General features: G+C 33.5%; 2 protein-coding genes across 4 annotated transcripts; both read left to right on the top strand.

The window, feature by feature from the left end:
* Nucleotides 1–2203: 2203 nt before the first annotated feature.
* LOC140805321 (transcription factor DIVARICATA-like) lies at nt 2204–4228 on the top strand. 3 transcript variants are annotated; one of them, XM_073161587.1, is made up of 3 exons: nt 2204–2505; nt 2777–3232; nt 3309–4145. In XM_073161587.1, exons 2-3 carry the CDS (start codon nt 2817–2819, stop codon nt 3772–3774), a joined length of 882 nt encoding a protein of 293 aa, XP_073017688.1. In that variant the 5' UTR covers nt 2204–2505; nt 2777–2816; the 3' UTR covers nt 3775–4145. The 3 variants fall into 3 exon arrangements, with proteins under 3 accessions (XP_073017688.1, XP_073017689.1, XP_073017687.1); XM_073161588.1 differs by lacking the exon at nt 2204–2505 and having other exon boundaries at nt 2523–2996; nt 3280–4228; XM_073161586.1 differs by lacking the exon at nt 2204–2505 and having other exon boundaries at nt 2523–3232; nt 3309–4143.
* A 6630-nt stretch (nt 4229–10858) lies between these two features.
* LOC140804409 (BAHD acyltransferase DCR) lies at nt 10859–12417 on the top strand. Its single transcript, XM_073160419.1, has one exon. The coding sequence runs from the start codon at nt 10954–10956 to the stop codon at nt 12394–12396; it is 1443 nt and encodes a 480-aa protein (XP_073016520.1). The 5' UTR covers nt 10859–10953; the 3' UTR covers nt 12397–12417.
* The last annotated feature ends 39 nt before the right edge of the window (nt 12418–12456 follow it).

The raw sequence follows: 12456 nt of genomic DNA, 5'->3' as shown, positions 1-12456 counted from the left end.
GTCTCAAGGATCTTTATCTGTAAGACGGGTCAATCCTACCGATATTTACAATAAAAAGTAATACTCGTAGCATAAAAAATAATCTTTTTTCATGGATGACCCAAATAAGAGATATGTCTCATAAAATACGATCCTGTGAGATCGTCTCACCCAAGTTTTTATCAAAAAGTAAATAAATTGTTTTTCCTAATACGTCTAAATATCTCATACAAGCTATTATAAGACCAATGATGTATTGATGAATGATGTGTATGCATAAGATGTTACGTGTGTAAATTGTAATTACTAATTAGTTAATAATATTAAGTCATGGAATAGTAGAATATAACAAGTAGGAATAAATCAACTTTGGAATTAAATGAGAAAATTGATTTAAAACTTAGGTCATGGTATCCTAGTGCTTTAAAACTTAATATATATATATATATATATATATATATATATATATATATATATATATATATATATATATATATATATATATATATATATATATGATATTAGAATTTTTTATTAACAATTGTGCATAGAAATTCAAGAAACACAGAGTCACAGAGAACCTTGAACGAAGACTAATTAACAATTTTTTTTTTTTCTTTTTTAGGTGATAAGCACATTGCGAAATCACTAATAATTGAAAACCATTTATTTAATTTGTTAATTGTAGTAATATAAGGGAAGTAACAATTGATATTTATATTTAAATTTCAGATTTATCAATTTAACATTTTTAAACGTATAAATCTTGATGTTTTTAATTTTTTCTGTACAAGACAAACCCCGGTTAAATCAAACTCGTGACATTGTCTATGATATCAATTGTATGACCAAGTATTTGTTGTTTTACAAAAAAAATTTATAGTCGTGATAATAATACAACTTTAATATTTTAAATCGTATAACGGTTCAAATGTCAAGTTTTGATTGCTCGCTTAACATTGCTAATTATCGTACTTAACATTTTTGTTAATAATTTAAGCTTGGGAATGAATACATATATAATTTATATTGATAGAAGCTAACTAAACTCGGTGATTATTTAATATTAATTTAAAAATGAACTCGGTTACGAGAAATGTATCCATCCACAAGTTTCACAGTCGAGACAAGGAAAGTATGGCACAATTTTAATGCACATTGATGAAGACCCGTTAAATAACCCGACCCGTTAAATATAATTTTTAAAATAAATCTATGCTTTCTAAGAAATTATAATTAAATTTTGGCAAACATTTGTGTAAGACGGTCTCACGGGTCGTACTTTGTGAAACAGATCTTTTATTTAGGTCATCTATGAAAAAATTATTACTTTTTATGCTAAGAACATTACTTTTTATTGTGAATATCGATATGGTTGACCCGTCTCACAAATAAAGATTCGTAAGACCGTCTCCAGAGCACACTTAAATTTTATTATTATTATTATTATTATTATTATTATTATTTGAGAGAATTCAAGAAAGTCAAAATAGACGACAACCATTAGTTTACCATGCGAAGCGTGGTGACGTGGTGATTCTTTGGACCAATGATAAGGAAATACCCCATCTCTTTATTGCATTCGGACAAATCTGCCAAATGCTCCGACTTGGAATTTCAATTAATCAAATTAAGATTATTATTATTTTTATATAACTTTTATCATAATTTATACTTTATATTTTCATGGTCTAAATAAGAACGTACACAATATGCAAATACAACAAGCATCTTGGAATAAAAATGACAGATTGTCCCCCATTTTCTTTATTAGGTTTCCTCAATTGGTGATTGGTATGAATTTTCCTCGTTATATATATATATATATATTGAAAAACATTATGCAGTTCTTGATTGACAAAAAAAATGTTTTTGTACTCTGTAAGCACATATGAGTTTTTTTAGATAAAGTTCGATACAAAACATAGAATATCTTTAAAGTTATATTCGAATACGATATTTATTTTGTATTTTCAAAGCTAAATATATAGAAATGCCATGTGTGTGTTTTCATTTTTTTGGAAGAAAGATGTTTTTTTGAATTAGATTATTTAATTCTTATCAAAAATTATATTTTACATTTTTTAAAATATAATGTTTCTGATCATCATAGTATAATGCAGTAATGTTTATATAGGGAAAAGAAAATAGAATTCTTAAATAGCGAACAGCCAGTTCAGATATTCACGACCAAGAAGGCGTTTACTACCCAATCATTGATAAACACCTTTCATATATTAGTCAGTCTTCATCTCCTCGTTTTTTACCACACATTTTGCTTGGTGTTCTGCTCTAAACACCGTTCCCTCTACTCTAAGAAACAAGAACGAATAAAATTTAGACATAAGATTCACTTCTCCGAACTCAGCAATCAGCTTCAGAATACTTTTAAACGAAAGAAACAACCATTTTTCATGATTCTGATTCTAAATCCCGAAGAATTTTTCCCTCTCTAATGGACTTTTAATCTGGGAATACTGTAGTATTGTCCATCACATGACGGCCGTGTTCTGTTTCCTGTCACAGGTTCACTGTATCTTTCTTCACTTTGTCCGCCTATTATACTTGTATCTGTATCTGTATCCACTTTTTTCTACAGTGTGTTGAAATTTTCCTCGGGCACACGAAAGTTGAGTGGCCTTCCAAGATTCCTCACCGTGTGTGAAAAAATAATAAAGTAGTATTCAGATTCCCATTTTTTGACTTAATGCTCTAGCAAATCTCCACTTATCTATATCTACTCTTGTATTGGCAGCAAATTCCTTTGCTTCAATTCCAGGTGGGTTTTTTGTTTTAGGAAATTTCACCTCACCAGGTGGTGAAAAATACAGGTGACAATGGACAGAGAAACGCTGCAGCCATGGATCAGGACGTCGGACTGGTTGTTCGGGGAAAATAAGGTGATGACGAAATGGACACCCGAGGAAAATAAGAGATTTGAGAATGCACTTGCGTTCTTCGACAAAGATACCCCAGACAGGTGGTACAATGTGGCGGCCATGATTCCTGGAAAGACGGTAAGTGATGTGATGAAACAGTATAAAGAATTGGTAGAAGATGTTAGTGACATAGAAGCAGGGCTAATCCCGATTCCAGGTTATGCGAACAACACTTTCACCTTGGAGTGGGTGAGTAGTCACCCCTGTCAGGGATTGAAACCATTGTATAATCCAGGCGGGAAACGGAGCTCTTCGATTCGGGGTCCCGATCACGAACGGAAAAAAGGGGTGCCCTGGACTGAGGAGGAACACAGGTGATTGAACTGACTTTCCTTTTCTTGTTTTTTAGTTTCTTCCGTAGGATCTTTTACTTATTTTCGAGGCGATCAGGCAATTTCTGCTGGGACTGAAAAAGTACGGAAAAGGGGATTGGAGGAACATTTCGCGAAACTTCGTAACAACGAGGACCCCCACACAGGTCGCGAGTCATGCTCAGAAGTACTTTATCAGGCAAGTTTCCGGGGGAAAAGACAAGAGAAGATCAAGCATACACGATATAACAACTGGGAATCTCGCCGAAACCGAATCTTCATCACCTGATAAAGATCTAAACTTGCCTAATTCGCTGCATAAATCAGCTTTAATCTTGAAATCCCAACAACATTCAGGCGAAATTGCAGGTTTGGTGCCGGAAATGTACGAATCTTGTACTGTTCTGCAAGATCCAGGGTCAATTATGGGTTTCGCTCCTGGAAACAACGGCTTCATCATCACTCATTTTCCAGGGAATTCTTCATTTGGTTTCGACCTTTACAATAGTGCGATTTTCCAGGTGCAACACGCGGAGCAACATTGATTTCCACTGCCCTGGAAAGCTGATTTTGCTAGGAGACTTGAAATAGTACTCCATACATCATACATGTCATATCAGCAAGATTTTAAGCTTGACTTATAAGTAAATTATGGTCTTAATTTTCAGCTGTTCATGATGAGGAATCTTCAACTTACAAATGTAAATATTGATAATACAAATCGCAACACAACTTCCCAGTCGAAATTCGCGTACTAAGGGCGAAACAAATGGAGATTCTTACTCTCACAAGTGTTACTCTTTGCTTGTCCTATGATTCCAACTTGACAGAATATAATTTTTTCCATGATTTGATGATTGAAACAAACATAAGCATCTCATGCTCAGATCCTACTATCATTTATTTTTCACATTTCTTCGAATTTCCTCTGTTTTCGTGCTTTTGCACGGGTTTTGAATCACATTAACAATAAAATTAACAAATGGGTCTCACCAGGGATCAAATCTTGTGTTTAATTTCTTTTGACGCTTTCGAAGCTTTATCCATACCATTGGTTCCTCCTGTTTATTCTCGTAACCTTATTCTTCTCTCTTTTTTTTCACCTTTAATTTTGAGAATTATAACTATATTCTTCTGAAATATCTTTCAAGATTGATCCTGATAAGTGATTCTCCAAGCATTTCGACCATATTTTTTCATATATTATTGAACTTGGGTATGCAGTTTATATTTAAAAACATTATTCTTGAAATTTAAACATTATTTGAACTTAAAAAACGATTACAAGTGGTCCCCGGAGGAAAGAGTTAACATCTCAAAAAGTTGGGAGAACTATTAGTCCTTTAACCTTTAGATATGAATCTAAGGAATTGAATCAAAAACCCATTATTTCTCTCCCAATAAATTAAAGGGGTCCCATTGTTAGACCCTTAAAGTTGGCTCGATTTCATGGCATGAATGCGGAGTGCCATGAAGCAAAGTGTTGATGCCTAACACTTAGTTATGGTCTACATAACTTAAGCATATTGAGTTGGCTAAGTGTATGAACAAGTTGGCACATTGTGGGGATGTGTTTGGTGCAGAAAATGTTTTGGCAATATTGAGCTTAGTTGCCATTTCGAGTTGGCTGATTGAATCAGTGCGTGATTCAAGCCGCACAAGGGTTAGAAACTCCAAAACTATTAGAGTGGGTCTCATGTGAGATCGTCTCACAGATCTTACTCTGTGAGTCGGGTCAACCTTACTGATATTCACAATAAAAAATAATACTCTTAGCATAAAAAGTAATACTTTTTCATGGATGATCCAAATAATATATCAGTCTTAAGAATACAACCCGTGAGATCGTCTCTCACAAGTTTTTGTCAAACTATTATTACATCATGTTGGTTTTCTTTATTTAAATGCAAGTCGACATCATATAATAACATTCAAATAACTAAAATTCCATCACATCATAAAAATGGAAACGTTCAAAGTAGAGAACAGAAAAATCCATAGAATACGTGCTCTATTTGCTATTTTCACTGCTCTCTTCTTGTTTACGATATTGTCTCTCTATGATTGATCCTAAAAAGAACCCATAAAATTTAATACGAATTTTCAAACAACATTAATCAAAAGATTTGAAATCTCTCTGTATTTGATCGGACAAAATCAAATCTAAATCTTGAAGTTCTTATATACCATTTTAGGTCCCATCTCAGCCACTAGCAAGCACAATAATTTTATGGCAACAAGAGCAAAATTCCCATCCAGACGAACTCTTTGGGGAAATGACAAACCAACCCCACTCTCCATTTTCCTTTTTCAAATGGAGCCCCCATTTTTTCGCAAGTTGCCCATTTAAAGAACTTTACTACTTTATTCTCAATGATCGTGATATTCCCCCTTGTGTATATTTAGACCGTATACCTTATCTTACAATCAAAAATAAATTTTATGTCTGTGTTCTTTATTCTTATTCTCACTAGATTCGCTTTTATTTTTTTTTCAAAACGATAAAATCGATACCAATCTTTTGTCACAACTCGCATTTTCATAATCCTATGAAGTCAGAATTATTTGATGGTATGCTAAGTTTGCTTGAAATAATCTGGAGAGAGAGAATTGAGGGATGGCCGACTAAATCCTTGGGGGGATAAAGTAATACTTCTCTGTGGTGCTTTGTTTGTATGCTCCACCAAAAGATGCACAGGAATAAATTTAGTGGAAGCTTGTGAAACAAATCTAAGGGAAGGTAGAAAGAACATGCAAAATCGTGTATTATCATTGACATGGAGATGATTCTTTATAGGTGATATCAGGATTCATACACGCAAGTGTCGAGCGTGGGAAGTTTGACTTGACGAGAACATGAAATACCAAGAGCAACACCATCTCGAGAGCTTATCAGGGATTTTAGCCGACAGCCCTCACTTTTTTCGTTTAAGTATCCGATGATTTCACCCATATGACTCAATCTATACCATGAGTCAACTCTCGTGGATTTGTTTTTGGACTTTACCGAAAATACCTCATATCCATTTGAGATATCATTTCTTTTTATTAACTCATAATGTTTTAATGTGAGATTTTGGTTTCATTCCCAATAATTTTTAAATTTTATCTTTGTATTTATAATAAATTCACAAATATTTGATAAAATTTATTGTTCAGATTACTGAAAAATTGAACATATATTTGACGTGTCAAATATACATTAAAAAATTATTAGACAATACTCAACACATATATCTATTTTTTCTATTAAATATGAGTGATGATAATTAGTAAATTTAATTTTTTTAAAAAAATGCAATATCTTTTTAATTTCCCCTCACCGATAATAGGATATAGTCTTTATTATATGCTTTGATTCTCAAATAATTTGCTATTTTATTTTTATTTTTTTCTTTTGAGCACTCTTACTTTCTTTTTGAAAAAAACTACATTTAACTTTTTCACACATAAATCTAACCATATACACATCACACTTACAAATTTCATAGAATAATTGTTTAATAACAAATAAAAAATTTAAATTTTTAAGATTATGATTAGCAACCCAACTCACATCAATTTTTGATTAGTTTGGGCTTGTCCCCTTTGACTCGACTTCAAACATATTGTTGAAATTGTAACTCAAGCCATGGGAAATTTTGAGAAATTATACTGGTCAAACTTTTTTAAAAACAAAAAATGGGAGGATTTTTTCAAAAAAATTGACCAAAGTTATTTTAAAAATCAAGAAATTATTATTATTGCGGGTAAATGGAAATTATTATTATGACGGCTTCACACAAACCAATAATGGATTAATTATCATTGGCCATGATGTGAAGTCGGCCCATTTTCCATAGATCATAAGAGGCCACCCCAAGCATTGGGTCCATTTGATTTTAATCTTGATATTCGTGAAAATAGTTATTTGTTCTTTTTAATTTTAATAATAAATATAAATTTGAGATCTTATCCACCAATTGAGCTCACATTTGTATTCATCAATATCATTTATGTGATATTCACCGATTAGAGATGAAGCTTATTAAATTTGTACATCCACTGGATGAGTGTCACTTCAACGATGATCATATAAACGTTCACAATTGATGAGCAACGTATGGAAACTCAGTGCAAAATTATTCATATGTATATCAATTTCGGAGAAGAATAAACGTTGGGATCATTTTGAAAATTTCAAAATGAAGTACTAAAGAAATTATCTGTATTTTCCAAAATTTGTTTTGTCGTAGGACGTGACAGAGAAATTGTGGATTTGAATAAACCCGTAGACTCGACAGTTGACAAGCCAGGTTCAATGTGCCTGACCACTAAGTTATCCCGAATGTGAATTATTTAAGATTACATCGACCATACTGTATAGGCATCCGGTCAAATTTGGTGCGTTTGCTTCACACTTCTCTTGACCTACGTTAGTACAATGTTTTTCATCAAACTTTCTGTCTTCTAAGACACTCTAAATTTGATGTTTGAGATCCGTCTTATGTCGTCTTATTTTAGAGTACGTCTCTTGTGAAACGGATCAATTATATCGTTATTTACAATAAAAAATAATACTCTTAGGCATAGTTTGGTACATGAGATAAGGGAGGGATTGATAAATAATCATCTTTATCCCATGTTTGGTACATTTTTAAAAAGCTCATGATAATATCATGATTCATGAGCCCTTGATAAATAATTTTTTAGAAGGATAAGATATCCCTTCTATTTGGTGTGATAATTTTTATTTAAGGATAAAATACACTACAAATGACTTAATTACCCTCAATTTATAAATGATTTTTATAAATCTATGCTATTAGGTAGAAATTAAAATCAAATAAATATTTTTATTTATTTTTATAAATTATATAATATGATAACTATATAAATGAATTCGAGATAATTATATAAATAATTTTTATAAATCTTAATAAATTTATTAGTATCATCCGATTAACATTAAAAATTGATATTTGACTTGACTCACAAAATCAAGGGCTCAATTATCATATTATATAATATATAAAATTAGGTAAAAATAAATAAATCATGCAAGCACTATCGGCGTATGAATAAATAAAAAATATGAACTCAAACAACAACTTTGAAATTATAAAATTTATTATGACAAGGCTAATTTTGTCATTATAATCTAATATATAAATTTAATCATTCTTATTAAAATCATACCAAACATTAAATATAATATCCTACATCTTATTTATCCTTAACTTATCCTTATATTATATATCACATGTCTATCCTATCATATGTACCAAACTATATCTTAGTATAAAAATTTATATTTTTTCATGGATAACCTAAATAAAAGATTTGTTGTTATCATGTCTGATGCACATCTACGGTTACGTGGCGTTACACCTCATTTTCTATAGAACAAAATGATGTAGTAAGAAATGTATTCATTGTATCTAAATCTTGGAGAATACATGAACTCGAAGACTACCTTATCCAGAAAGCATAGCCTTTTTCAACCACAACCAAACAAAGCACTGAACTAACTGTTTGTTATGCCCAAAATGCCTTGTTTTACATAATTGTTTGTAGGTAAAAATTTGTATGAAACTGTCTCACGGATCGTATTTTATGAGACAGATATCTTATTTGGCTCATCCATGAAAAAGTATTAATTTTTTATGCTAATGATATTACTTTTTATTGTGAATATCAGTATAGTTGACTCGTCTCATAGATAAAAATTAATGAGACCATCTCACAAGAGATTTATTCTTGTTTGTATATACATTGCCTGGCTTAGTTATTTTATAGATATATTGGGAATAGTTTTTTTTAAAAAAAAAAAGAAGAAGAAAATTTATCGAGATTTATATATTTATAAAATATTTTTAAAAAAATTATGTTTTAATATTCAAGCATAAGCTAGCTAGTAAGAGGTCATGGATAATTTGGAAGAAGTATGAATATACCATATCATCTTATTTCTTTAAATTCACACAATTTAATAATTATCCCTAAATTAATCCGACAGTTCTTTTTTTCTTTTCCTATTTGTTTTCTCCTCTCTATTCGCACTTGATTAATTAGTTATATTTTTACTTTCTCACATTTTAAAAAGAAAATATAAGAATTCATAGGCTATTAAACATGTTATAAATTTAATAAAATGGAATACAATTTTACGGAAGTTAATTATGACCTCGATCATTTGGAAACGATGAAGTTGGAGTTTGGATCAATGAAAATGAATATTGTCTCAATTTTTTTTAAAAAAAGAAGTCTATTTTCACATTTAATAACTTGAATTAATCATGTTTGATTAAAAGTTCACTCATTAACTAAACAAAAACGCTCTGAATCACATCAGATCCATTGTGAAATATATATACAAAAACTTTTGTGAGACGATATCACGAATATTTATCTGTGAGACGGGTCAACTCTACTGATATTCACAATAAAAAATAATATTCTTATCATAAAAAATAATAATTTTTCATGGATGACTCAAATAAGAGATCTGTCTCACAACTCACACAAGTTTTTTCGACTAACAATCCATATTTTAATAACAATCTCATACTCCAAAAACACCATTTGCTCTACCCAAAACAAAAAATAAATGTTGGGATTCTTAATTTATCGTATCCTGAAAATTCGTATAAAATTTAATACTATTTAATCATTATATATCATATTTATCTATCAATAATTTTTAAATTATTAATTTACTAATTATTCAATAATCTCGCTCTTCAAATAAGCAATAAATTTGGGTCGGAATCTCCTCGAGAATGTGACAGAGATTATTTCCGCAATCACATCATTAATTAATTTAATGTTGATTATGAAACTCTTTGTAATTAATATGTACATGAACAAAGACACTATTTTTCCTGGTGACGTCATCATACTTGTCACACTTCTATTGAGTATCGACTTTCATTGGCCTAGATTCGGCACTTGGATATATTTTGAGGAGATACACTACACCCTATTTATTATTATTATAATGCTGGACTGCTACCCGATAATATCTTGTAAATTTCATGGTCGACATTCTTATTACTAGTCGACTTACACAATCTTTCATTTGAACTAAATTTTAAGACTGAATTATGGTCAAATTTTAATCTTAAACGTATGTATAAAAAACATTATATACAATGGAGTCTTTCTAGGCTTACAGATCAATAATCCCGATAGATGGATCGTAGGTTGTGAAACTCGCTCTCTTGATATTATTGCGAAATGCATGATATCTTGATTTATTTAAGTTATATATTCTCTTTGATAACCCCATGCATATATTATACATAATTGAATTTAACTGAATTATTTGATATCGGCAATGTGGGGCAAGGGTTGCATAGAAGGAACCATGGTCAGCTGACAAGTGTCCTCCCTTCCATGTGAGAAGTACGCGAGTGATGTGATGATCCAAACAACCCCCAATCAATGGCTCCACTCTCTTAAACTATTGATTAAACTTACGTGTAGAGACATTATCTTATGATAGAGTCAAAAGTTCAAATTTAGACATACATATTTGAGGTTCATTAATTTTTTTAAAATCATATATGTGTGTCACGTGAAGACAATAGCCCCACGTATAACATGGAAACAACCCTCTTAAACTTAGCTACCAAAGGCAAGATGCATGAACATGAACATGGAACCCATCACTCACTCTATATATTTTCTGAGCTCTCGAATTCAATTTGTACACTTCTCGAAACCCAATAAAGAAACTAAGCATGCCATCTTCATCGGTGGTCATCGTCTCCAAACAGACTGTGTATCCTCAGCGCAAGTCAGCCATCAAATCTTTGAAGCTCTCCGTATCTGATCTTCCCATGCTTTCATGCCAGTATATTCAGAAAGGGGTTTTACTTCCAACTCCGCTGCTTTCCTCCGCTTCCCTTATCTCCCTTTTCAAGCTTTCACTCTCTAAAACCCTCTCTCAATTCCCGGCGCTCGCGGGCAGGCTCGGAACCAACGATGCTACTGGCCATGTGTATATTATTTGCAACGACGCTGGTGTAGATCTTTACCATGCCAAGGCGTCGCACCTCTATACTGCGGCATTGATTCCTCCATCCGATCAGGACATACCCGCCGCGTACCGGCGGTTCTTCCAGCTCGACAGCACCCTCAGTTACGCAGGCCATCACAAGACACTCGTTACTGTTCAGATCACTGAACTAGCCGACGCCGTTTTCGTCGGATGCAGCATGAATCACGCCGTGGTTGACGGCACGTCCTTCTGGAACTTCTTCAACACCTTTGCGGAAATCGCTCGAGGTGAGAGTAAGATCTCGAAGGCGCCGGACTTCTGCCGAGACACCGTTTTTGATTCCCCTGCTGTGCTGGCGTTTCCCCCAGGGGGACCGTCGGTTACCTTTTCCGGCGACGAGCCTCTCCGGGAGAAGATCTTCCATTTCAGCAGGGAAGCGATCCTAAGACTGAAATCTAGGGCTAACAATAATAAAAATAATAACCCAGTTGAAAAGGCTCGAATTTCCTCGGCGGAGATTATGAACAAACAAAGTAACGACAGTTGGGCGGTTACTAACGGTGAACATAACCGCAAAACTAACGGAAATATAACGGCTGTCATGGGAGCTAAACCGCCAACGGCTGAGATATCATCGTTTCAGTCCCTGTGTGCCCAGCTGTGGAGATCCGTGACACGTGCCAGAAAATTGCCCCCCACCAAAACGACGACATTCCGAATGGCGGTGAACTGCAGACATCGGCTCGAGCCGCGGCTCGCCCCGTTCTATTTCGGGAACGCAATCCAAAGCATACCAACCGTCGCCACAGCCGGCGAGCTGTTAGCCAACGATTTGAACTGGGGAGCTGATCAGCTGCACGACAACGTCGTTGCCCACGATGACGCTACGGTGCGGCGGGGCGTGAAGGACTGGGAGAGTAATCCCAAGCTGTTCCCTTTGGGCAATTTCGACGGTGCTATGATCACCATGGGAAGCTCCCCTAGGTTTCCGATGTACGACAATGATTTCGGATGGGGGCGGCCGCTGGTAGTGAGAAGCGGAAAGGCGAACAAATTCGACGGCAAGATCTCGGCGTTTCCAGGGAGAGAAGGAAATGGGAGCGTTGATCTTGAGGTAGTTCTTGCTCCGGAGACCATGATCGGTTTGGAGAATGATTTAGAATTTATGCAATATGTTTCCTAAATCAAACATTGATTTTGATTACGAATTGAAATCCAAATGCTTACTTTTTAGGGTCCATGA

This window comes from Primulina eburnea, chromosome 11 (genome assembly GCF_022965805.1).
Source record: "Primulina eburnea isolate SZY01 chromosome 11, ASM2296580v1, whole genome shotgun sequence".
NCBI lineage: Eukaryota > Viridiplantae > Streptophyta > Magnoliopsida > Lamiales > Gesneriaceae > Primulina > Primulina eburnea.
Note: the sequence above shows the minus strand (reverse complement) of the source record. Positions and strands in the feature narration are given on the sequence as shown.